This window comes from Wasmannia auropunctata, unplaced genomic scaffold (genome assembly GCF_000956235.1).
Source record: "Wasmannia auropunctata unplaced genomic scaffold, wasmannia.A_1.0 LD336053.1, whole genome shotgun sequence".
In the NCBI taxonomy this organism is placed as follows: Eukaryota; Metazoa; Arthropoda; class Insecta; order Hymenoptera; family Formicidae; genus Wasmannia; species Wasmannia auropunctata.
In genome coordinates this window covers 1,413,132-1,435,025 of record NW_012026837.1, presented here as the reverse complement: position 1 = coordinate 1,435,025, position 21,894 = coordinate 1,413,132, and the positions used below count along the sequence as shown (strand labels likewise).

The window sequence follows — 21,894 nt, the reverse complement described above, 5'->3', positions numbered from 1 at the left end:
ATATTAACGAGCGGGCGCGCACCACGAAAGCGTTTACGGCTCCGCTCTCCGCCGCTGTACACGCGCCTTCGCATTTTGCAACACGTGCAATACGCGCGCGCGCGCGCATCGATGTTTTCGCACCGCGCATTAGCTCCGATAGCGCTTCGCGGAATGGATGGAAACAATAATGCTTTACCTCGCACATTCCGAAGTTGCGAAAATTATAAAAGAAGGAAAATAGATGTAAGAAAATTTTGTATTTGCGAAGAAAGTAACTGCTACATATTTATATAAATATTTTATAAAACGAGATAAATATCTTGATTGTCTTTCTTGCGAATTTTGGAACTTGGAATAAAGCATCTCGTATATATTTAGAAGTAATGTATCGGCAAACTAAGAGATGTATTGGAATCTCCAAAATTTGGATGACAAATGTGTTATGTAAAGACAGAAAATTTTTAAATTGGGGGGGGATATCAAAATAATAAGACAAAATAAATTTTTAATGTAAAATCTTAACAGTATAGTGAGTTTTTAGAAAACATTTTAATACTTAAAGTTGTTGAAAATAAATTGTCAACCACATTTGTGAGAGACGAAACAGACAACTCTTACGAAGGTAAAGATCGCAAGGAAAGAATATTAATAGATATACACATTACTTTGACATTGGACTCACATTTTATGTGCAATTGCTACAAAATGTGCCGTGGATTTATGCTCGCTTAAGTACATTATTTCTCAGCTGCGCTTAAATTTGTCTTGGAAGGGCGGCAAGTCCAAGATCCTAGCTGTGCCGAGAAGTACTAGCACTGGAAACGAAATTATCGTGTAAACATCGATTGAATAAGATAGGTCGACATCGATATACTTTATTGATAAAATTTGCGCTTTGAGTGTAGGGCGCCGTTCGGCGATATTCCCGCTTCCCGCATAGAGTAGAATAAAGCCGTAGTGCGATAATCACGCTTGCTCGAAACCAACGTACCCGAGGCAACCGAGTACATAGCTGCCTTTCCTACTTGTTTCTGGTACTGTTTGGAGTGATGACAGACGTATAGACCGGCGGCGACGAGGCCGCCGCCACTCAGCAGTCTGCATTCGAGGCAATCGCGATTCCTGTTGCTGATCATACTGTTTACCGTGTGTACGTTCGTCATACTGCGATTTTAGACACGGCTTGCGGAAGTGCCGCGCGTACAACAAAGCCAACTTCTTTCGAGGAGGTTAGAAAACCGGAGCCGTCAGCCGTGCGACGTCTCACCAGCTGTAAATAGCCACTTGTCGATTATTCGATCATCGATATAATTATATACCTAGAAACGAAAAATTCACTCTCTCGGACGCGATCGGGGACGTTTCGCAACGCATCCGAGTGTGTCTAGTGACTTTTCGGAAACCAAATTTCGTTGCTAGATGTCACCCGCGTTCCGAAACTCGTCATGGTAGCGTTCTCGATTTCACGTCGACTGTGCACTTCTTTGAGTTTTTCGTTGTTTTATGCCTCGATTCAAAGGAAGTGTGTGTGATCGAACCGGAAGTCACGTGACGAGAATCTGATTCTCAGTTTCCGATCCGTAACGCGTTCTTCTTCTCGTCGTGCCGTTCATCGTGAGTGAGTTTTCGACCGATTGCCGTAATTCGAAAGACTGAAATATCAATACGAAGGGAAGGATTGAAGACGTTTTCACGCGGCAATAATGGCGGCGACAATGAGATGTCTTATGAGGTTCAATGTGGGATTGGCGAGCAATGTCCTTCTAAGAAATAGCATTCTTAATTGTACGTAATATTCGATCTAACCTCACATTCTCTCTCGCGGCGCGGCGACTCCGAATATCGTCCGTCCAACACATTATTAGTACATATCGGTGTACGCAATGTCATAATTTTCAGTTAATACTTCAGAATATTATATCGGAACGGATGTATATTATATACTCGATTAGAATTTAACGCGAGACAAGCGTAATTAAAATGTTTTTTTACAAGTGCTATTTTACACGTTTAAAGTAATTGTTCTTTCTTTTTACACGTCTAATGATGCATACATCTTTCAGCTGCAGCTTGCAGATTCATATATTCGGACGTTAGCCTGGGTCTACAGGGCTACGAAAATGCACGATTGAATTTTCGCAATCAGTTCTTAAATGTGGAGAATACATTCCGCAGCAAAATGGAGGAGGTGTGCAACGCAGACTCGAGTATGATCTTCACAGAAGATCTGAAGTCCATGCTGCATTTAGCCCAGAAAAAACCCGAAGACATTGAGCTTCTTATTAAGATGTTGACAAAGTTTAACAGTCAATCCAAAGAGATGAGATTTGGTACTTTCATCTTTGGTCCCGTGGTGATGCGCACCTTCTACTACCTGGACGAACCAAACCTCGCGTACACTGCTTTCAAGGATCCTAAGTTTGAGAATTTCTTTGATCAATTAATCAGTTACCAGATTCTCTTGACTCTATTATATAAGCATGGAAAGTACCCAGAAATGAGAGATGTGTACGATATAATTAAGAACAAACCAATAGATCAGGGATATGCCAGAAATTCTTTTATATTGGTTATGGCTGCCTGTTATAAGGAGGTAACATTTGTGCGAGGAATGATGATTAAATTTTATCATATATAATAATATAAATGAACGAGCTTTGTCTTTACATAATTATTCTTAATGCTTGTAGAATACACCAGAGACGTTAGAGTACGGCTTGCATCTATGGAAAGAAATAGATGAAAAGGGACACACAATCATGCGTAGAGCCACCTCATTTTTAGCAGCTCTAGCAATTAAGCAGGCTTCACCTCACATAGCTGTAGAGATCTTAAGTTCAATAAGAATGGCCCGATACATCCATGTGAGATGTTTGAAAGTTTCAGCTTATACAGATTTGAACAGATTTACTGAGATAGTGCCTATACTTAGGGCATCATTAGAGCATGACAGACCAAATGTCAACAAAGAAAGTTATTTTGGAGATGTGGTATGTATTCAGTTTAAAGTCCTTGTTTAGCGATGCAACACACGTCTTATTTTTATTGTATTTTCAGATTGAAAAGCTGCAAGTAGCTATGGCACAGGAGAATATCCCTCAGGACTTTGAACTTTACAAGTTGCTTAATTTATTGAAATCCAACGATCAAATCTTACCCGAGGTAAGTTAAAGTCAAGATAATCACTCCTATATTAATCATTGATTATTACTGATTTATCGTGTCTTTTTTTTACCGGAAATTTATTTTATATCATTTTATTTCTTTATTTTTGTACAATGTAAATATTTTGTATATGCATGTGTGAATGTGTAACAAGTTCAACATCGTTCAACATCTATTAGAACAAAAGATTCAATATAAAATCATATTTCTGCAGACTTTGGAAAATTCTCTCTGCGCGGAAATAAGGGTGGATAGATCGAAAAGGAGAGATTCTGACATGTCCAATCGTGGCTTCTCACGACAAAATTTTGGTCAAAATTTTGGTCAAAATTTTGGTCAACAGCGTCAGCAACGACAGCAGCAAACGTTTTCGCGTAATAGTAGATCCGCAGTGCAAAATATTCTTTTGTAAGTATTGTTTATGGAAACGTATCCATACAGAAGATGTAGAATGCGTCTCGAATAATTCGCGCGATAATTCATTTACCCGAGACAGTTTTAAGATTAAACAAATGAATAAATAAACATGATTTGTTTCGATCGATAACGGACAGTTTGTTTTTTATTAAATATAGTAATTTACTTACCTTTTTCAATCAACGCCCATTTCTATAAATTGATACATTTTTCACACAAATGAATAAATACACATGATTTGTTTCGATCGATGATGGTCAAAGTTTGTTTTTTATTAAATAATTAGTAATTTACATATCTTCTTCGATCAACGCATCTTTCTATAAATTGATACATTGTTCACGTAATAAGAGTCAATAAAAGATTTACAATTACTTCAAGCTAATTTAGATTTATTATACACAATTTTACAACATAGAAAAAATACACTACATATTTTTTTTACAAAGAACCATAATAAAATATTTTTAATTCACGTAAGCTGCGAGGTTTTGTTAGCTTCGAGATTATAGTAAAGTTTTTTCTCGTTATGAAGTAACCATTGTGATATATTTTCGGTAGTTTGAAATTGCGATTTTATTATTGATATTAATGACAATACCCACTGACTGTTAATTGGAGTGCAGTCTTTATTTACACATCTGTAAACGAAAAAAGATATATATATATATATGTTGATTGATATTGTATATATATGGACTCACAGTCGAGAAAAATAGGATCAATACCAACCTGAATAAAAGGGCTGCAACAAGACCAGCCCAGCTCTCAACATTACTGGGATATGTAAATACATTTTTCTGAGCTTGTCTGAGACCCTCTTTCGTGCCGAAATGACTGTACGCTGATGCGCAAGCAACATGTACAATATCAGTCATGGATGTATTTCTGCTTAGCGTCAATGCTGCTGGAGCACATTTACGGAAAATATCCAAATTTCCATCCAGCAATGAAACTTGAACTAAACGCACCCAATATCTAACATCGTCTACAATATCAATGTATACATTCATTATAAAGAATAAATTTACAAGTTTTGTTGTTTGATAATACATGGTAATATATATATATATATATATAAATGAATGTTACTTACTAGGATGTCTGAAAATAGCCTTGGTGAGTATTCGAATGGCTTGGGCGAGATTTCCCTGTATAACTTGATAATATGCTGACAGTGTGACGACGTGATAACCGTACTCGTGATGATTTTCGTATGATTTCAATTCGTTCAATACCAAAGAAGTCAAATTAACGTCGTCATGCAAAATTCCTAATGAAGCGGTCGCTAAGAGACCAGTTACAATAGGTGGTTCTATTTGTACACATTGGAATAGCAGAGTCTTGACGGCATCTGCCCCTTGGAACATGTAAGCAATCGCAGCCATCGCGCACAAGATATTGGCTTTATCCGCGCCAGTGTCTGCTAGCCAGTGTAAGGCTGCTTCATATGTATTGTACGATTCTTCATATTGCTTGGCTGTAAGTACATACTGACTTTATTTTCATCAAAATTACAATATATTTTAATAAGATAAAGATAATTTCTATAGAGATTTCCATACCTTTGAACAACGATAATGCTAGATGGCACTGAGAATTGAAATTTGCACATTTGACTTGTTTGCATAATGCCACCGCTTCTTCGTATTTTCCGATTTGAATCCAGATGCGTGCTAAGTTAATGGATATCATATCCCTCTCTTCATCCTCGCTCAGTTTTAAAGCTGTGGCAAATTGCTTAGCCGCCGTGTTGTACAATTTCAGTCGTTCCAATAATAAACCATGGGTATTTAAGGCATAAACATCATGCGGCTCGCGTTCTGAAAAAAAGAAAATGTCGAAATTTGCTTTAAGGTACAAAGAGAATATCACGTCAAACTGAATAATCTGTTAGGATGTAATATCTACTAACCCGTGTACCAAGTAAGAACGTCGGCCGCTGCAGGTATCGCGTGCATGTTTTCGATAACGTACACCAACAATGGATCTTTCTTCATTGCGGGATTTAGGAGAATAGTAAGTACCCAATGAGCATAGCCTAAAGCTGCTTGATTGTGATAACTCAATTGCGTCGAATGCCGGAACAGATCCATCGCTTCCTTTCTCTGGGTCTTGTCCGCGATTAATCCTTGTCCGATCCAGCTGTTCACGTAATTAGGATCCGCGCGTTGCGCGCGAGAAAATGCTTCGTTCGCTTTGTAGATATCTCCTACATATCAGTAACGCATATCGAACGATCGTCATAAAATGCATATAATTGTAATAAAATTTTTAAAATTATCTCCTTAGATACCTAAATGCAAGTACAACGCTCCCAAATTGCTCCAAGCTACTGCATTGTTCGACTCTCTATCGATCGCCATAATAAAACAATGTTGAGCCAGGGCATAATTTTTTATATATATCGACATACAAATAACACCCAGTACGTTCCAATGTAGCCACGATTGCGGGCAGACTTTAACGGCGTGTTTTGCAGCCGCGTAGCACTTGGCTGCCACGTCGTTCTTATTGACCGTAGAGTGGCGATCTAGTTGCATCAAATAACAGCAGGCTAAATCATGCCATAATGATGAAGAATTTTGCATGGATAATGCTCGACAAAAACATCTGAAAATAAGATAATTTATCGATAAAATTAGATTTTAAAACTTAAAAATGATACAAAAAAACACTGAAATTTTATAAGGATTCGATATATCATACAAAATTGCTGTACACATTAACAATTACGTTTAACTGATATTGATTTTAATTGATCTCGGTTTTTTTAACAAAGTCACATAAAATAGTTTATAATGTGACTTTGTTAGAAATAAAATTCTTTTTACCTTATTGACAACATGAGTATTTCATCTCCTTTAATATTTATATATTTTTCGTCACTATCACACTTCATTAAAACAGATTTAATCCTTAGATAACAATATTTTTCTGGTATAGTGATTATTCTGTTACACACGTCGCCAAGCAATTTCCAATTGCAAAGCAGATCACTGCGTATCATAATAGCATCTGTCAAACTGTCTGCCGCTTGTTGTAAATTTTCTCTCGCGCGACATAGAAATTGTTTCGCGATATTTTGCCTCGCTAGACCTAAGCACGCTTGTGCCAGACCTTTTAACGCAAGAATATGCTGTTTATCGTTCTGTAATATACTTTCGAAGTCTTCCTTGGCTTCGTTATGTTGACCAATAAGCTGGAGAAAAAAAAATTTTGTATCAACCTTGTATTATTTATATTTTCATGAATTTTACTTACCAGTTTGATATTCGCGAGTTGTATCATGGGATACAGGGATCCTGGGCTCAGCTGTAGCGCGCGTTGATACGATTTTAGTGCCGATGTGTGAGCGCCGCGTGCTAAATATGCATCTGCCAGAGATTCCCAGCTGTGACTGTACAAAGTGCAAACTTGTGATAAGGAATATCATAATAGCGCTCTGTAACACAGCGAAATAATAGCGAGTTATATTATACTTGTCATTAGGATCGGCTCTAATCACATGCTGCAATGCCGTGATAGCTTGTCCCGCGTCACCTTGATCCAAGTAGTGTAAGCCCAGTTGGAGCCAAGCCCATTTCGGCCCAGTACCTTGCATAGTTACTCTTTGCAATAGTTGTATATTGGCATCCTAAACAATATATAATATGACAATTAGAACAGCCGTCACATAAATTTGTGTTCTAAAAGAAAAAAATAGAAGATATTCATATAACGCTCACGGTATTTTTTAGAAGACGATAAGCTGTGCTTAATCCGATACCAGCTTCCTCGGAATTCGGATTGATTTGTAACGCGGCGTGGTAACACCTTCTCGAGCGTTCGATGTCGTTACTATGCTCGCGATAATAATGTCCTAGATAAAGCATGCATTCCCAATTATTGCGATCCACTTGGACGCCATTTAAGAATGCCATTAGACTGTGGTTGTAGTCTCCCATATCCCAATATATTTTACCAAACAGCAACCAGGCTTCGGAATTTTCTAAAACTAACTCGAGAGCGTTAATAGCTTCCTCGTATCGTTTGTGCTTTTGCAGATGCAACGCTTTGAGAATAAGAGCTTGAAGTTTAGTTTCGTCCTGAGATTCCAAGCTACTTAATACAGCAGTAGCATTAGGCTCGTCCAATAATATATTTGTGCGTGCATGTATCACTTGCAATTGTACGGAAGACTCGACGCTCAACAACTGAATACAAATTCATTATATTAATAAATATCGAGACATATTTGTAACGTTCGCGTTAAATAATACTCACCTCTTCGCACATCTGACGCGCTTCCATCAATTTTTGTTTGTTACTACTTCTACTTATTGCTTCAAGCAATCTCAACTTGATTTCATGTTGAAATTTGTCCTTTAAATTGGATTTTATCGATCGTAATGCTTTTCTGGAAGCATTCTCGGTTTCTTCCCAACAGTAAAGCTTACAGTGTACTTGGCTCAACATCAACCAGGCATAAAACGATTGTCCATTTAACGAGATTACTTGCTTCAAAGAATCACGCGAATCAATTAACTCGTTTGTTCTTTTTAAATACGCCGCCTTTGCAATAAATGCAGTCTCGGAATTTGCATTCAATTTTAAGAGTGTCTCGTAAAACTGAGTTATGTTAATTTCAAGTTCATTTTCACGCGATGCAGCCTCTTCGTAGTAGACACGGCATAACCATTCTATTGGACAAAGGAACCAGTTAAATGAGAGTATAACAATACGTTACAAATTTTCGTTAAAAAGTAATTTACCTAGAGGACAAGTATCCTGCGGAAATTGAATATGCATGTCTTCAGCGGCTATTAGCAACCTTCTAAATTTATTTGAATCATACAGTATTTTAAGATATTTCCTGTAATACTCTTGTCTATTCACTAGATCTACATCTTTTATTACAGATGCCAGCACATTTTCATAAAGCTCCTGATGCTCGGTTATTCTGTTACTAGGATATTCTGATAAGACCCATACCAGGGTCTTATCGATCAGATTTATCTTCTCTTTGTTAGAAACTTCTCGTAACACGCTGAATGTGCTCAACGCCTCAGACAGTACGTCATCATTCTTGATACGTAAGACAATCTCGGAAATTTTATTCACGAAATGCGTGAATTTAGCAGACTCACTAAAATAGATATTTACCTTTTTTCCTGATTTTTATACAGTCTAAGAAATTTTAAGAATTGTGATATTTTACCTATCTAACTGTAACAGTTTGCAATACGCCAGAGCCAGTTTTCCCCAATTGTCATGGTCCTGCGGAGCTTTTTCATAGTGTGCCACTAAACCTTGCCAGGCCAGTGGATTGTTCGGTTGCACCTCCACAGCCTTTTGAAGGACCAAGGACACCTGTGACTTAAATTCCTCCACCTCCTGCATGGAACGGGCTAACAGAACTAATGCCCCATAATTGCTTTTGTCTTTTTTCAAAACCTTCTTGCATTTCTTCATAACTTCCAGATACTCATTTTGCTTGAAGGCCTCGCGGGCTTCCTTCAACAAAACCTTCACGTCGTCTGACATTTTGCTCTCTGATCAAATTAAAATAAGCGTTATTGTAGATTTTATGAAAATCTTTTGCCTTTAATATTTGAGTCCATGTAACGTAATAGTAGCAGCGGTGAATAATATGTAATCACTAATTTTTAATTTGTAATGAAAATATTGAAACGCTTTAAATGATAGATACCTTATCAAGATATATTACCTTATCTTAAATCCGACTTTGCAATATTTTTATAAGTAATCATAGATATTATATTCAATCAGCTTTGTTAAATGTAACAGATATTCGTAGTAAAAGGAGTCAAACCAGTCAAACGTAATCACGTAAATGTATTTATTTAGGTATATATGTCGTGCCACTTGTACTTTTTGCACTCATAGCTTTGCTTTGTCTTTCTCTCTCCAATGACTCCAACGCCCGAATACACATTTATCTCGTTTTAAGTGCAAACGCGACAAGCCACATGTTTACAAATATCATGTGTTTCGCTTTGTAGCGAATGAAAAGTCCCTATTTCAGGAGTCGATCATGAATCTTTCGTGTCTTTTATTTTTCTAGAATTTTAAGTAATTCGAAATTTTAAGGAAAAATATAAATTCTTGAAAATCAAGACAAAATAAAAGCAAAGTAGATAAAAAATGTGCGTTCGAGTCACGAAACTCAGCCGTGCACGCGCTCGCGAGCGTGCGTGAGAACGCGGCTTGCGTGTGCGGGTGCCCCCCGATGGGGGCCCGATGTCGCGTACATGCGCGTACGTACCTGTCGTGCGAACGTGTGCGAAACGTAGGACTGTCGGGAGGTGTGCGGAGGTAAAAAGCTGCTAGAGAGCCGCCAGGAGGCCGCCCGATGGATTCGCCCCGCTCGTCGTGTTTACGTCCGTCACTCGCCTTCCTCACGACGTCCGCGCTGGTCTAGATTCACGCCATCCTCTCCTCCCCCTTCGCATCGCCGCGTATCGCCCGTGGTTTCTAACCTAAAGATCGCACCCCCACCGCACGCGAGGGAGATGAATGCCATGCTCCTCTGATAGAGGCATCACGTCGTCGCCGACATCATCGACACGCACCGGACCTCCCGTCGCAGCCCCCCGTCGCATCGGGGGACCGTCGTCGTTGTCGTCGTCGTCGTCGTCGATCGAACCGAGAAAGGCTGACGACCTAGGGAACACGGCGCTCGTCCTAAGTATAGACCCCTCCCCCGTTTTTACGCAGCTTCTCACAAGTCCCCTTGTGTCGCACGCAGCTTGTCGCGAATCCGCGTCGCGTCGTTCGCGCGGATACGCGGGGTGTGGCTACCGGCTCGTCGTTATTATTTGTATTTTCGTCCGATCGCGATATTTTAGGCTTACGCGAATCGCGGTCGCACGTCTACGGTGCGGAGGATTCAAGGTTAGGTTAAATCCTCGCGGGCATTGACAATCGATGATCGTACGACGGATTTTAAATACGCGAGTTTCGTCTTTTCTTTTTCTCCCCCTTTTTCCCCCTTTTTTCGCGATAATCTCTGAATTCCGTGCGACCTTGCGACGCGACGAGATAGCGACACGCTGTGTTTCCCGTTAGAATCTCACGTGGAAATTATAAATCTATTTGCGTTTGGAAGAGAAAGATGAAACAAAAAATAGTATAACGATTTGTACGCCAACTTATATCAACGGCTGACTTTTGTGTTTTATATATTTCAGGTACAGTTGCTATACCTATACACACAACTACTACGTATAGTAATGTCTGTCCCTCCTTCATCCTCCAACAATATATCTGACAATAACAAGCTAGGAGGTGCCAGTCCTAGTCCGATTGAGGGTATCGAGGGAGTTCCCGGGCCAAGTTCCTTGGATCCTATGCATTCAGTGTTGCCGCAAGATGAGGAATCTGAGGATTATGGAGAGGACGAGGAGGAGGGTGATGAGGAAAGTAGCGAAGGAGAGAGCGAAGTGAGCATTGGCTTTGTTTATATTTTGTTTTTTTCTCTTTTAGAGCAAACTAAAACGATAGTCGCTTCTTTAGTCTCATCTTTGTTGTAAATAACATGTGAAATGACTTTGTGTTAAATTTATAACTACAAAATTAATGATTTCCTGCTAATTAACGTTTCGCTATGTTGTCAGATTAGCGATAGTGGATTGTTCTGCGATACTGAGTGTACAGCAGAAATCGAGAGCAACAATTGCCAGTCGCCTGTGTCACAATCCCAAGCGATTCTTTCTGAACAAGTTCAGAGTCCAGTATCGCATAATTGTGTGCCATCGGATGCTGTCCAACCTCAGAGGAAGCGAAAAAGTGAAACAGAGTGCTATCTACCTTGTAAAAAGCTTAATCCAGAAGAAAAATCTCATACAATGTGAGCATTATATTTCTTGTTACACAGAATTAGGAACTTTTGTTTTACATGTTTTAAAATTCCTATATTTCTCTACTGATTTAGGACTGCAAGAAAGCTAGATGACAAAGGTAAACACGTGCGATGTGTTATTCCTACTAAGGACAATCCTCCTCCAGAAATGAGTAGTTGGCTTCTGCAATTTCAGGTATTTATATAAATGGCCTTAATATTACTTCAGCAATTAAATATTATAATAGTAACAAAAAAAAATCACGTCGATGAAGAAGATATATGATTAGCTGTATTTAGTAGATCTTTTTAAAAAGCAAGTGAAAATATTCTTGTTGCAGAGATGGTCAAACGCCGAAAGGATGTTAGCGATAGACGAACTAATAGAGAGATGCGAGCCCACGCAGGTGCGTCACATGATGCAGGTGATAGAGCCACAGTTTCAACGAGATTTCATATCTCTACTGCCGAAAGAGTTGGCGCTGTCGGTGCTGGCCTTCCTGGAGCCGAAGGATCTTCTGAGGGCGGCCCAGACCTGCCGAAATTGGCGATTCCTAGCCGACGACAATCTACTCTGGAAAGAGAAGTGCAAGGCAGCTGGTATAGAAGACTTGAAGGATCTACCACCGCCGAAACGAAAGAACTGCCGAAGCGGCAGCCATAACTCATCGCCATGGAAGCAGGCTTACATGCGGCAGCACAATATTAAAATGAACTGGAGAACGAAGCCGATCCGCACGCCGAAAGTGTTGAAAGGCCACGACGACCATGTTATTACATGTCTTCAATTCTCCGGTAACCGGATAGTTAGCGGTTCGGATGATAATACTCTCAAAGTATGGTCTGCTGTTACGGGCAAGGTAAACTAAATTGCAAATGCAAAAAAAAAAGATTTAATCGTTACGAACGAGAGAGAGGAGATTGCATGTGTTTTTTTTATTTTACAGTGCTTACGGACATTGGTTGGGCATACCGGGGGCGTGTGGTCTTCGCAGATGTCTGGCACGATTGTTATCAGTGGTAGTACGGACCGTACTTTGAAAGTGTGGAACGCGGAGACTGGCCAGTGCATTCATACATTATACGGTCACACGTCGACGGTTAGGTGTATGCATCTGCACGGTAACAAAGTCGTCAGTGGTAGTAGAGACGCGACACTGCGAGTGTGGCAGGTGGACACGGGGGAGTGCTTACATGTGCTCGTGGGGCATTTAGCGGCGGTCAGATGTGTGCAATATGACGGAAAGTTGGTGGTCAGTGGTGCCTACGACTATATGGTCAAAGTTTGGAATCCAGAACGTGAGGAGTGCCTTCATACCTTACAAGGACATACTAACCGCGTTTATTCCCTCCAGGTAAGTGCACCACACGTGTTAACTCTTTAAGATGTTTGCTTTTATCTCTCTCTCTCTCTCTCTCTCTCTCTCTCTCTCTCTCTCTCTCTTTTCCTCGGCATTGACAAGTGTCCGTTTTGTCGTTTTTCTCGTTAGTTCGACGGTGTGCACGTTGTTAGCGGATCATTGGACACGAGTATAAGAGTGTGGGAGGTAGAAACAGGTGCTTGTAGACATACTTTGATGGGCCATCAATCTCTCACCTCGGGGATGGAGTTGCGCAATAATATCTTAGTATCGGGCAACGCTGATTCCACCGTTAAAGTATGGGACATTGTTAGCGGTCACTGCCTTCAAACCCTCTCCGGTCCGAACAAACATCAATCGGCGGTTACTTGCCTTCAGTTCAATAGCCATTTTGTGATTACGTCCTCTGACGATGGTACAGTAAAACTCTGGGATGTTAAGACTGGTTTGTATATTTCTTTTTTTTTACCGCCGCTTAGAATTTCTGATCGAAAATGCGTATTGGTCGTCAAGAACAACTTGTGCTGTGTGTTCGCAGGTGATTTCATTAGGAATCTAGTTGCTCTGGAAAGTGGTGGTAGCGGCGGTGTTGTGTGGAGGATTCGAGCGAGTGATACGAAACTAGTGTGTGCAGTAGGTAGTCGTAACGGTACCGAGGAGACGAAACTGCTTGTCCTCGATTTCGACGTTGAGGTAAAATAGTGAGCTCCACCATGTGGATCCAATCGCCCCCTTTGTACGACTTCTGTACATATTTTCAATTAAGTAGTCTTAAAAAAAAAAAACTAATCTACGCTGTACAATGATTTATGTATTACATGGTGTGATTGTGATAAGACTGTGTACGCGCCGTAAAAATCGGGTAAAGTTCTTGCGCAGAGGAAGTGCGGGAGGGGGGGGGGAGAACCGAAGGGAATGAGAGTTGCAGCGAATGATCTTCAGGATTCAAGTGCCCGTCGAGAAATTATAATTATATCGTTTTGTCGGAGCGCGCGCGCGTTGTTGTCGTGTACAAACGTAAGATTTTTAAGTCTCATAAACTTACGGGGTGGGAGAAGGGGGGAGGGGAAGGGGCGGGAAGAAAAATGAGGAGCTTATCAGTGTACTTCTGAATTTTCGCTGTTATAACGATTCAGTGGAATCATCGATGATGCAAAAGTAGCAAACGTCCCTAACGAGATTCGTTGTAAGTATAACAGGTTTATTATGTGGGCATTTAGGAGCATTTGTCAACGGTGGCAGACGAAAACGAAGACGACTGAGACGTACTGAAACTGCGAGGCAAAATGACATTAATTGAAGAATCTCATACCTCCTGGAGCAAACGAGAAAAACTGTCGTCGACAATTCCGACACGTGTCATTCGGATCATACAAATCTTTTTTTTTTTTACGAGAAATTTCAAACGTTTGTTACACATATGTCGCGTTTGTGTAATTCACTGGCCGATTCGTCAAACTGTCAAAACAGCTTCGAGATTTCCTGATCATATTAACTTTAGATTTTACTTGCCTATATAAACATCGATCTGGTTAAAAACAAATATTTTTATAAACATTTACAAGCCAATATTTTCATATGATTGACTTTTATTGAGAGAGTATAAGATTTCTCGGCAATTGAAGCAAAAAATGATTCAAATAAAAAATTTAATTTTTTCTTTTTGCAAAGTACAAAAACTACTTTCTATGTCGCACGTTTCGTCCCCGTCGTGGTGCAATATATAAATATAGTGCACTTGATCGCGTGCAATATAGATTTACAGAATAACGAACCAGTACAAGTTTACACAGAGCAAAACGACTTTTTCTTTTGCCTTTATTTTTGACTAAAATTTTTGATTTAATTTCATCAATTATTGAATGGACTTGCTAAAGGGAGAATATTTGTATTAGCCAGATCTTTTACATTTAGTGCGAATTGTATGAAGAGACTTAGAAACATTGCATCAATTGTCTGACGAATTTTATATGGATTCTACTGAATCATGACATTATCGGATAATGCAATTTGTGCAAATGCATCTTTATTATTGGACCTAGGTTAGACTAGGTGTCGTGTTTATTTGTATATTGCTCAATAGTTTATATTATATAAGAATGTGTTACCTGTTGTATCATTTTTTTTTATAAGAAATAGAAAAAAGAATGTTGCTGCATATTTTAGATTGTTTTTTTTTTTTTAAATTTATTACAACTGTACACATGTTCTTGTGCTAAGAAACATATTTTGTACAAAATAAATGTTCGATTTCGACCTCTTTCTACATAGCTGTGAGTATTGTCATACTGTATATAGCGTATAATCAAACGCGTAGAAAGCGCCTCTTATTTCGTCGTCCTGCTTGCATAAATATTCGCTCGAATAAATAAAAACTCAGTCATGTTTTACAGGCTTCTAAAAAAAAAATAGGAGTCCATAGGTGCCATCAAAGATTGTACTTTGTTGCACAAGCCGTGTAATGTCGACGTGCTACGTTTCAACAACGATAATGAGCGTACAGCCGTCGCACATCACTTGGAGCATAGTGTTCTTCTCCCGAAGAGCCTCTCGCTCAATGAAATAATTTTCGCCGCATCTACAGCGGTAAAACAGCGTGCCTTCGAGAGCGGATTCCTCAAGGTCGCTCGGTGAGAGACGCGCGTACACGGGACTGTCTTCCTCCTCCAACTGCTCCTGCTTGCAGGCCGCATCGTACTTCCTCCTGGACTGCGGATTTCCAAGTACCCGCCAGGCTTCCTTGACGTCATGGAACTCCTGGATGTCCGCGGCGCTGTTTTTATCGGGATGGAACTGCAGCAAGCGCCGATGGTAAGCACGCTTTATCACCTCCCGAGAGGAATCCTCGCCGCAGTCGAGCACCTTGTAGTAATTCAATCGCATTTTCGCGAACGTCCTAATATACAGACTATAGAGTATTATCACTCTTCGTGGCTAACCTATACCTGTGGCTATCCATATATGACAACGCCATGCTTTGTGTCGAGATCTCGACATTTAAACAAATCGCGCAGAACTGTCGATTATAAAGCGAGTTACTAGCGATTTTAACTATGCTAGGGAAATTCTAGTTTTAAGATAGACAACGATGCGCGCGACTGTTCATCGCTGTTCATTCTTGCTCATCCTATTATGTCCTGTTATCGCGATTAAAACTGAAAGTTCTTTAAACAGACAAGACAACATAAGAGCGAGACTCTAACGATGGCAGTTACGATTAATTAAATATGTATAACAATATTTATAAAATCAGCTTGTTCTAACCACTAAATCAGATTTGATTATACTTATTTATACGTTATCATTAAAATTAAGAATCGAAAGATATTTCATTAATTCATGACAATCGTCTTTTTATCGTTTTAATACGTTTATCAAATCTCGATTACACTCGCGGATAATAACAAAAAATGTAAAATTTTGTATTGCTAGATATAATTTTTAGAATAAAATAACTGATAAGGATTGAAATTATGTTAAAAATGAATAGATATTTATAAATTATCATTAAAATTAAGAATCGGTAAAGACATTTTATTACTTCACCACGACAATCGTCTTTTTAATCGCTTTAATACGTTTGTCAAATCTCGATTGCACTCGCGGAGTAATAACGAAAGATAGAGAGAGGAACAACGAGACAAATGTACTTTCACAGTTTTTTTTTACATTCAATTCGTCTAGATTCAATGATTGCGATAAACGTTAAAACCTGAAAACTGCCAACGTCTCTCCATATTTGCGCCGATGCCGAACAATTCCTGTTTGAAGACCTGCGGGAAGCGCTGCATCAAAACTTCGACTTCATTCGGTTTAATTCCGGGCTCCATTTTCTGCAGGTAGGACCATAAATAATCCACGCTCGCACCAAACGGATGGATATGCAGAAACGTCGCTATAAGTCCTGCAACGTGTGTCATATATTAGTAAGTTTCAATTGACATCGTAAAGTCGCCTTTAAAATCATTTTTCAATTGTTTCTGAATTTATTTATTACCAATGAGCTTGGCATCCTTCTGGGTGACTTGCACGAAGCTGGAGGTGAGAATGTGTTGCTTCGGCGTGCGTGGCTCCTCGCTAATATCGTCGTCCTTGTCGAGTGTAATAACCTCGCTTTCTCTGGGCTCCTCCTTCTTCGTGGCGTTCAGCTTGACGGTCAAGTCCTTGATCTTCTGATCGTCCTGCGCCTGCTGCTTACGCGACTGCATCAACTGCTCCTGCATACCCTTCAGCGTTTGCTGCAGCATCTTCATTTGCTTCTCCTTCCCCTCCAACTCGGCTTTCGTTTCCGATTTCAAGAGATCCACCTGCGAGGATTTATAAATTGAAAATTTCGTCGAAAAATCCCTCCATCAGGGTCACGCTAAATTCGATTCGCATTAATACGCACCTCGTTCTTGTACGCTTCCAACTGGCATCTCAGACTGTCGTTCTCCTCTTTGAGACTCTGCAGTCTCTCGACGTCCTCCTGATTGCCGTCCAATTGATTGCGCGTTTTCTTACGTTGAGGCTCCTCCTCGGAATCCGACACATCCATCTCACCCTCGCCTTCAATTAGACTGTCTTCCAACTGTACCGCTTTTATTTCCTGTATTCATCACGAATAGCGAAAATTATAGAGTGCCCCAAACCATGGCCGTCGCTTTCTCACACAAATACATGCAAAATAATGTAATTTTCTATCTGTCGTTCAAACAATGGTATTTAAATATATCCCTAAACGTGGCTGATTTTTGTTTTTTCCTTTTTTTTTTCTTTTAATTGATGTACCGTTCTTTATGTACACGTTGTTTCGTACATTTCTGTAATTCAGAGTTTCGACACGATACCGCATACACGATTTTGTCTCAGTTTTTCATTACGGAAGTGTTTCCAGGACTTTTGCTCGCCTTTTCAGAACGATTTGGGCTTACCTGATCTTAAGAAGAAGATGCAGCTCTGAAGTACAGAAATAACAAGTATTGTATCGAGTAACGCTGTTCGAAAAAAAAGAGTGAGATAAATCCATGCTGGATAGTCTGTATAGTTGCTTTTCGATCCGAAAGTGCTAATCTCGTATTACCTTCTGTTCCATATGTTGTTCTTAATGTTGTGCGTGTTGCCGGCAGGATTTATCTGCTGTCACGGCATTCCACGATAAAATTGAATTGAAACGCACGAAGAGAAGCGTGTGTCTGACCGATTTCTTTTTTTTTAATATATATATACAGCAAGCGATTCGGTTCTCTCTCCTCAATTGTCACTTACCTGTGGTACCTTAGAAATATAATTTGCAAAACGAGCGTGTTTGGGAGATATCGTGCAAACGCGCAGAGGAGCATATTGCGACAGAGAAGATTTCGGAGATTTAAGAAATTACGCAAGAGAAAGAGGAAATATACAGAGAGGACACGCTACCAGCATGTGAGAGTGCGTTTACATACATACCGAGGATTGTTTCTTCCACATCTCGATATTCTTCCGCTGCGCCTTAGTGAAGTGATCCCAGACCTTCTTGTGGCTGGCCGCAGTAAAGACTCGTTCGATCTGACTGACTGTTGATGACATGTGGTCGCATGTTGCATACAAAAAAACACAACAAATCCTCCGTTGATATACCTTTTGCTTGAAACTCTAAGCTCGGTAGTTTCGTCTATGCTTTTTAGTACTCATTACGCATACTCGTTATGTTAAACGTTTAGCTTATATCGTGATATTCCTCGTACGGGAACACGGTATCTCGATCCCTCCTCTAATAATCGGAGCGTGTTTTTCGTACAGTATGTACAGGCTACGGAGTCTCACAAAGTCTCACGTAGATTGTGCCGAGTGTTGGAGCGCATCTAATCTAACGTAAAGTTGGTTTCACCAAACATCCCGCTCTCATTGTTCGCCTTTCCACCATACTGCGGATAATGATAACCCCGAAGACTTGCAATCCGTGGACTTCCTATGTTAAACGACTATTTTGAACGATAACGAATACGATCTCGTGCGTTATTAAACATATTTTGTCACATGATAAGATGATATTATGTGTAAAAGTTTCAATCTGCAGTTCAAAATAATCTTTTGACAATGGATGCCCCCAGCCCATCACCTTTACTCCTTAGCATTGCCAAGCATGCAACTTTCAAGTACACTATGACTCTATGAGATAGAATTTGCGACAAATCGCCTTCGTTCATCATTGGTTTTGTTGGATCCTAAGTCCGAAGAAGACAGGATTTTTTCACCCACCTTATCCACGCCTACTATCTCTGATCCTTCCTACCGAGTCGCCTCCGATCGTGCATTGACCACAAACAGAATTCATAGACGAATTTGCCATGATACACTTGAGAGATTGCTAAAATTAGTGACGAAACAGAGAAGTACTTTGTCGGTAGGTATCAAGAGTAGGTTTTTACATCAAGCGTGTCACTTGATATGCAAAAGTCGGTTTTCGGAATAATCATACGTCGAAGATCGACAAGCTTAACATTCGATTTGACTTTGTACCTGATTACAATCGGTTGCCGTACCTTAATGTCACGAATCGTTTTTCTTAATTATCACGTAACGGATGTGAACGTACCTTCGTAACTGGCATAAGAAAAATCTCTGCTTTTTATCGGAACTCAATTTGCGTGGACTGTGGACGCACGAGGATTCGTCGTACACACAATGCGAAGAATGCAGCGACACCGCTGTCGTTTACTTTTAAGATTATGAACGAGATAATCACGATTTTTGTTGCGTTTACTTTATATCCAAATGAGGATTTCCTCTATCGGTTGTTGGACTCTCTTTATGCCAGAGTGAACTTACCAGCCAATGCGGATTTTCTTAGCGCACACGAAATATGTACGATAGTATGGAGCTATCTTAGAGATAGGAAAATAAGAAAGCGTGTAAACGTACATTGTATGAGGAGTCCTTGCATTCTTCCTTTCATTAATTCTTTGGCTTTTTGCAGCTCCTCCTCGTAAGCAGCCTTCTCCGTCAGGAGCCGTCGCACGTGAGAGTTCGTTGATTGTATCATGGAGTAAAAGATGTTGGCGTTACGTTTGATGCAGTCTCCTCGTTCTAACCACGTTACAACAATCTACAACATGTTCAGATTATGGAAATTCAGAGCAATTACTTGACGTAATTCTTCTAAAAAATAAGAAACTGGAAAGTGAGGTATATTATCGTTCATTATCGTAGAATGACTCACTTGTACTGCTTTCATAAACGTATCATCTTGTTTAATTTTTTCGCAGATATTCGACGCCTCGTGGTCTGTATAGTGCACCACCGGAGGCGGACTCGACGGCGGCCTCTGTCTCTCCTTTTCCACTCTTTCTCTGTGACGTTGTTCTCTTTGCAATTGTCGTTGTCTGCATTCCCATTCGTATTGATCGTCTCTCGCCTAAAATCATTAACGATTATATATAAGTAGAATTGAATTACATAATTAATTAATTATACATTTTTAGATAAACAATTTCCAAAGGAGTTAACAAACCTGAGCGAAATCTACGTGAAGTCTACCGGTATTTGCAGGTTCTCCACTAGATCCTATTCTTACTCTGTAACCCGACAAATAAATCGCTGCATCCACACTAGCTTCCAAGACAAAGCGTATATGACAGAAGTTCTTCTTGGAAAGGCGCAAAGTAGTTATCTCTCCACACCGTTCGAATATTTCCTGTATTATAGCTTCGGTAATGTTTTCCGGCAACCCTGCGCAAGCAATTACGATTAAAACTTAAGTAAATTTATTTATATTATTCGATGCAATGCTTACCTCCCACAAAAATTGTTCTACAGCCCGGTGGCCTCTCTCGCGTGGTAGGCGGCGGAGCGTTCGGATTTGGCGGGAACAACACGCAACTTTTGCAGTGTATGATTTCTTTGGTACCCTGAGGCGTCATCTGAGGCGGCGGTGGCAAGCTCGCGGTCATTATCTGCGCCGCGTCCGTCATGATCTGCTCGGCGCCCAGTATCTGCGCGCCTATCATGCTGCCGTCGTGCGACATCATGCCCATGCCCATCGGATTGTAGCCATGCGTGTGGCTCATGTGCGGACCCAGTGTCATCTCGCCCATCATGGGCGCCATCGGACCCATGGGGCCCATACCCATCATGGGATAGCCCACTCCCATTCCCCAGACACCGGCGGCAGTCGGCTCCATCTGCGTGCCTATGCTCGGCGCGTTGTTCGTACTCGCCGACGACAAGACTTCGTTGTTGTTGGAATTGTTCGCGTGATTGTTATTGTTCTTGGAGGAATTTGCATTACTTCGCTCCTCGACTCTTCGATCGTCCCTTCGATCTCGGTCGTTCCTCTCCTCCCTCCTGTCGCGGTCTCTGTCGCGTCTGTCGCTGCGCTCCCCCCTCGACCTTTCGCAAGACAATGTACAAGCTATATAACTACATGTCAAGTGGATAAATTGTACGTGGCCTATAATTTTGTTAACTCAACGTATGATTCGTCAATTTTTCCATACAGTCCCGAGGGGACGAATAATAATGGAATATAAACCTTCGGTTGTCTCGTGCTTCGCGGCTATCCCTGTTCTCTCGATCCCTTCTATTGTCATTCTTGTCGCTTCTCCTGTCACCGCTGTCGTCCGAGGTCTCTCGCACCACCGGGGGCTGATTCTTATTCGTACTGAACTCCAGAGGCGAGTCGTTCATGCCAGGCAGTGGTATGGGCGGTGGTGGCAGCGGCGGGAAACCTTGACCCGCTAGCTCCATAAAGCTCTGTGGTCCCGCTATGGGAGTCAGCGGACCGATTGGTCCCATGCCTGTGAATCGCGCGATCGATGAGAAAACGGCGTACGAGATGACAATTTGGGATCGATTTGGAGGAAGGTAATAATAAACCAAGTAACGATTAAAGAAATCGGTTGTCACCGCTTACCCATGGGCGGCATAGCGGTTGCCGGTACCCCGGGGAAGTTGTAAGCCATTTCGCGCGAGACGATCTTCGAATTCTTCCCACAGAAAGCAGGAGGCAACGGAAGTAAACACACTGCTCCGAAATCGCTCTGCTCCGATGTCGCGACTCGAAAGTCGCGGATATGGCGGCGGTGAATTATACAGGGTGGCCACAATCGAACGCGATTATGCGGCGGGGGGACGGTAGTACGTGCGAGCGTGACAGATGACACCACC

At 40.8% G+C, this 21,894-nt stretch overlaps 6 protein-coding genes across 8 annotated transcripts; 2 read left to right on the top strand and 4 right to left on the bottom strand.

Annotated features, from left to right (window-relative positions):
- Positions 1 to 647: 647 nt before the first annotated feature.
- Positions 648 to 1,449, bottom strand: LOC105450962. Its single transcript, XM_011691109.1, has 2 exons — positions 974 to 1,449; positions 648 to 797 (listed from the first exon to the last, which is right to left on the bottom strand). Exons 1-2 carry the CDS (start codon positions 1,143 to 1,145, stop codon positions 727 to 729), a joined length of 243 nt encoding a protein of 80 aa, XP_011689411.1. The 5' UTR covers positions 1,146 to 1,449; the 3' UTR covers positions 648 to 726.
- Positions 1,450 to 1,564: 115 nt separating this feature from the next.
- On the top strand, positions 1,565 to 3,694 carry LOC105450961 (pentatricopeptide repeat-containing protein 2, mitochondrial-like). Its single transcript, XM_011691108.1, has 5 exons — positions 1,565 to 1,767; positions 2,046 to 2,575; positions 2,673 to 2,972; positions 3,040 to 3,144; positions 3,362 to 3,694. The coding sequence occupies exons 1-5, from the start codon at positions 1,686 to 1,688 to the stop codon at positions 3,557 to 3,559; spliced, it is 1,215 nt and encodes a 404-aa protein (XP_011689410.1). The 5' UTR covers positions 1,565 to 1,685; the 3' UTR covers positions 3,560 to 3,694.
- A 107-nt stretch (positions 3,695 to 3,801) lies between these two features.
- LOC105450957 (tetratricopeptide repeat protein 37) lies at positions 3,802 to 9,877 on the bottom strand. 3 transcript variants are annotated; one of them, XM_011691104.1, is made up of 14 exons: positions 9,833 to 9,877; positions 8,765 to 9,098; positions 8,319 to 8,692; positions 7,831 to 8,246; positions 7,293 to 7,760; positions 7,047 to 7,201; positions 6,829 to 6,964; positions 6,399 to 6,766; positions 5,861 to 6,177; positions 5,480 to 5,776; positions 5,130 to 5,387; positions 4,661 to 5,044; positions 4,297 to 4,552; positions 3,802 to 4,205 (listed from the first exon to the last, which is right to left on the bottom strand). In XM_011691104.1, the coding sequence occupies exons 2-14, from the start codon at positions 9,088 to 9,090 to the stop codon at positions 4,037 to 4,039; spliced, it is 3,924 nt and encodes a 1,307-aa protein (XP_011689406.1). In that variant the 5' UTR covers positions 9,091 to 9,098; positions 9,833 to 9,877; the 3' UTR covers positions 3,802 to 4,036. The 3 variants fall into 3 exon arrangements, with proteins under 3 accessions (XP_011689406.1, XP_011689405.1, XP_011689404.1); XM_011691103.1 differs by lacking the exon at positions 9,833 to 9,877 and adding an exon at positions 9,257 to 9,519; XM_011691102.1 differs by lacking the exon at positions 9,833 to 9,877 and adding an exon at positions 9,275 to 9,519.
- A 187-nt stretch (positions 9,878 to 10,064) lies between these two features.
- On the top strand, positions 10,065 to 15,034 carry LOC105450959 (F-box/WD repeat-containing protein 7). Its single transcript, XM_011691105.1, is given in 11 exon segments — positions 10,065 to 10,255; positions 10,758 to 10,786; positions 10,788 to 11,009; positions 11,184 to 11,416; positions 11,501 to 11,603; positions 11,749 to 12,267; positions 12,355 to 12,762; positions 12,898 to 13,213; positions 13,307 to 13,461; positions 13,989 to 14,021; positions 14,023 to 15,034. Coding segments are annotated over 11 exon segments (2,208 nt in total). The 5' UTR covers positions 10,065 to 10,083; the 3' UTR covers positions 14,041 to 15,034.
- LOC105450960 (dnaJ homolog subfamily C member 24-like) lies at positions 14,929 to 16,200 on the bottom strand. The gene has a single exon (XM_011691106.1). It carries the CDS (start codon positions 15,649 to 15,651, stop codon positions 15,241 to 15,243), a length of 411 nt encoding a protein of 136 aa, XP_011689408.1. The 5' UTR covers positions 15,652 to 16,200; the 3' UTR covers positions 14,929 to 15,240.
- A 69-nt stretch (positions 16,201 to 16,269) lies between these two features.
- Positions 16,270 to 21,818, bottom strand: LOC105450956 (ecto-NOX disulfide-thiol exchanger 2). Its single transcript, XM_011691101.1, has 10 exons — positions 21,641 to 21,818; positions 21,260 to 21,524; positions 20,522 to 21,117; positions 20,240 to 20,457; positions 19,949 to 20,143; positions 19,651 to 19,834; positions 18,196 to 18,302; positions 17,159 to 17,356; positions 16,766 to 17,075; positions 16,270 to 16,672 (listed from the first exon to the last, which is right to left on the bottom strand). The coding sequence occupies exons 1-10, from the start codon at positions 21,687 to 21,689 to the stop codon at positions 16,455 to 16,457; spliced, it is 2,340 nt and encodes a 779-aa protein (XP_011689403.1). The 5' UTR covers positions 21,690 to 21,818; the 3' UTR covers positions 16,270 to 16,454.
- Positions 21,819 to 21,894: the final 76 nt, after the last annotated feature.

Excerpts from the sequence above, each read along its gene's own strand:
- LOC105450962 (XM_011691109.1), bottom strand. The coding sequence starts at position 1,145 with ATGACGAACGTACACACGGTAAACAGTATGATCAGCAACAGGAATCGC. Across the intron at positions 798-973 it reads TATGTACTCGGTTGCCTCGG|TGCTAGTACTTCTCGGCACA; the intron begins GTACGTTGGTTT and ends TTTCGTTTCCAG.
- LOC105450961 (XM_011691108.1), top strand. The coding sequence starts at position 1,686 with ATGGCGGCGACAATGAGATGTCTTATGAGGTTCAATGTGGGATTGGCG. Across the intron at positions 2,576-2,672 it reads TGGCTGCCTGTTATAAGGAG|AATACACCAGAGACGTTAGA; the intron begins GTAACATTTGTG and ends TAATGCTTGTAG. Across the intron at positions 2,973-3,039 it reads AAAGTTATTTTGGAGATGTG|ATTGAAAAGCTGCAAGTAGC; the intron begins GTATGTATTCAG and ends TTGTATTTTCAG.
- LOC105450957 (XM_011691104.1), bottom strand. The coding sequence starts at position 9,090 with ATGTCAGACGACGTGAAGGTTTTGTTGAAGGAAGCCCGCGAGGCCTTC. Across the intron at positions 8,247-8,318 it reads GCAGGATACTTGTCCTCTAG|AATGGTTATGCCGTGTCTAC; the intron begins GTAAATTACTTT and ends TTTGTCCAATAG. Across the intron at positions 5,777-5,860 it reads AGCGTTGTACTTGCATTTAG|GAGATATCTACAAAGCGAAC; the intron begins GTATCTAAGGAG and ends ACTGATATGTAG.
- LOC105450960 (XM_011691106.1), bottom strand. The coding sequence starts at position 15,651 with ATGCGATTGAATTACTACAAGGTGCTCGACTGCGGCGAGGATTCCTCT.
- LOC105450956 (XM_011691101.1), bottom strand. The coding sequence starts at position 21,689 with ATGGCTTACAACTTCCCCGGGGTACCGGCAACCGCTATGCCGCCCATG. Across the intron at positions 19,835-19,948 it reads CGTTTATGAAAGCAGTACAA|ATTGTTGTAACGTGGTTAGA; the intron begins GTGAGTCATTCT and ends AACATGTTGTAG. Across the intron at positions 16,673-16,765 it reads GAAGGATGCCAAGCTCATTG|GACTTATAGCGACGTTTCTG; the intron begins GTAATAAATAAA and ends CACACGTTGCAG.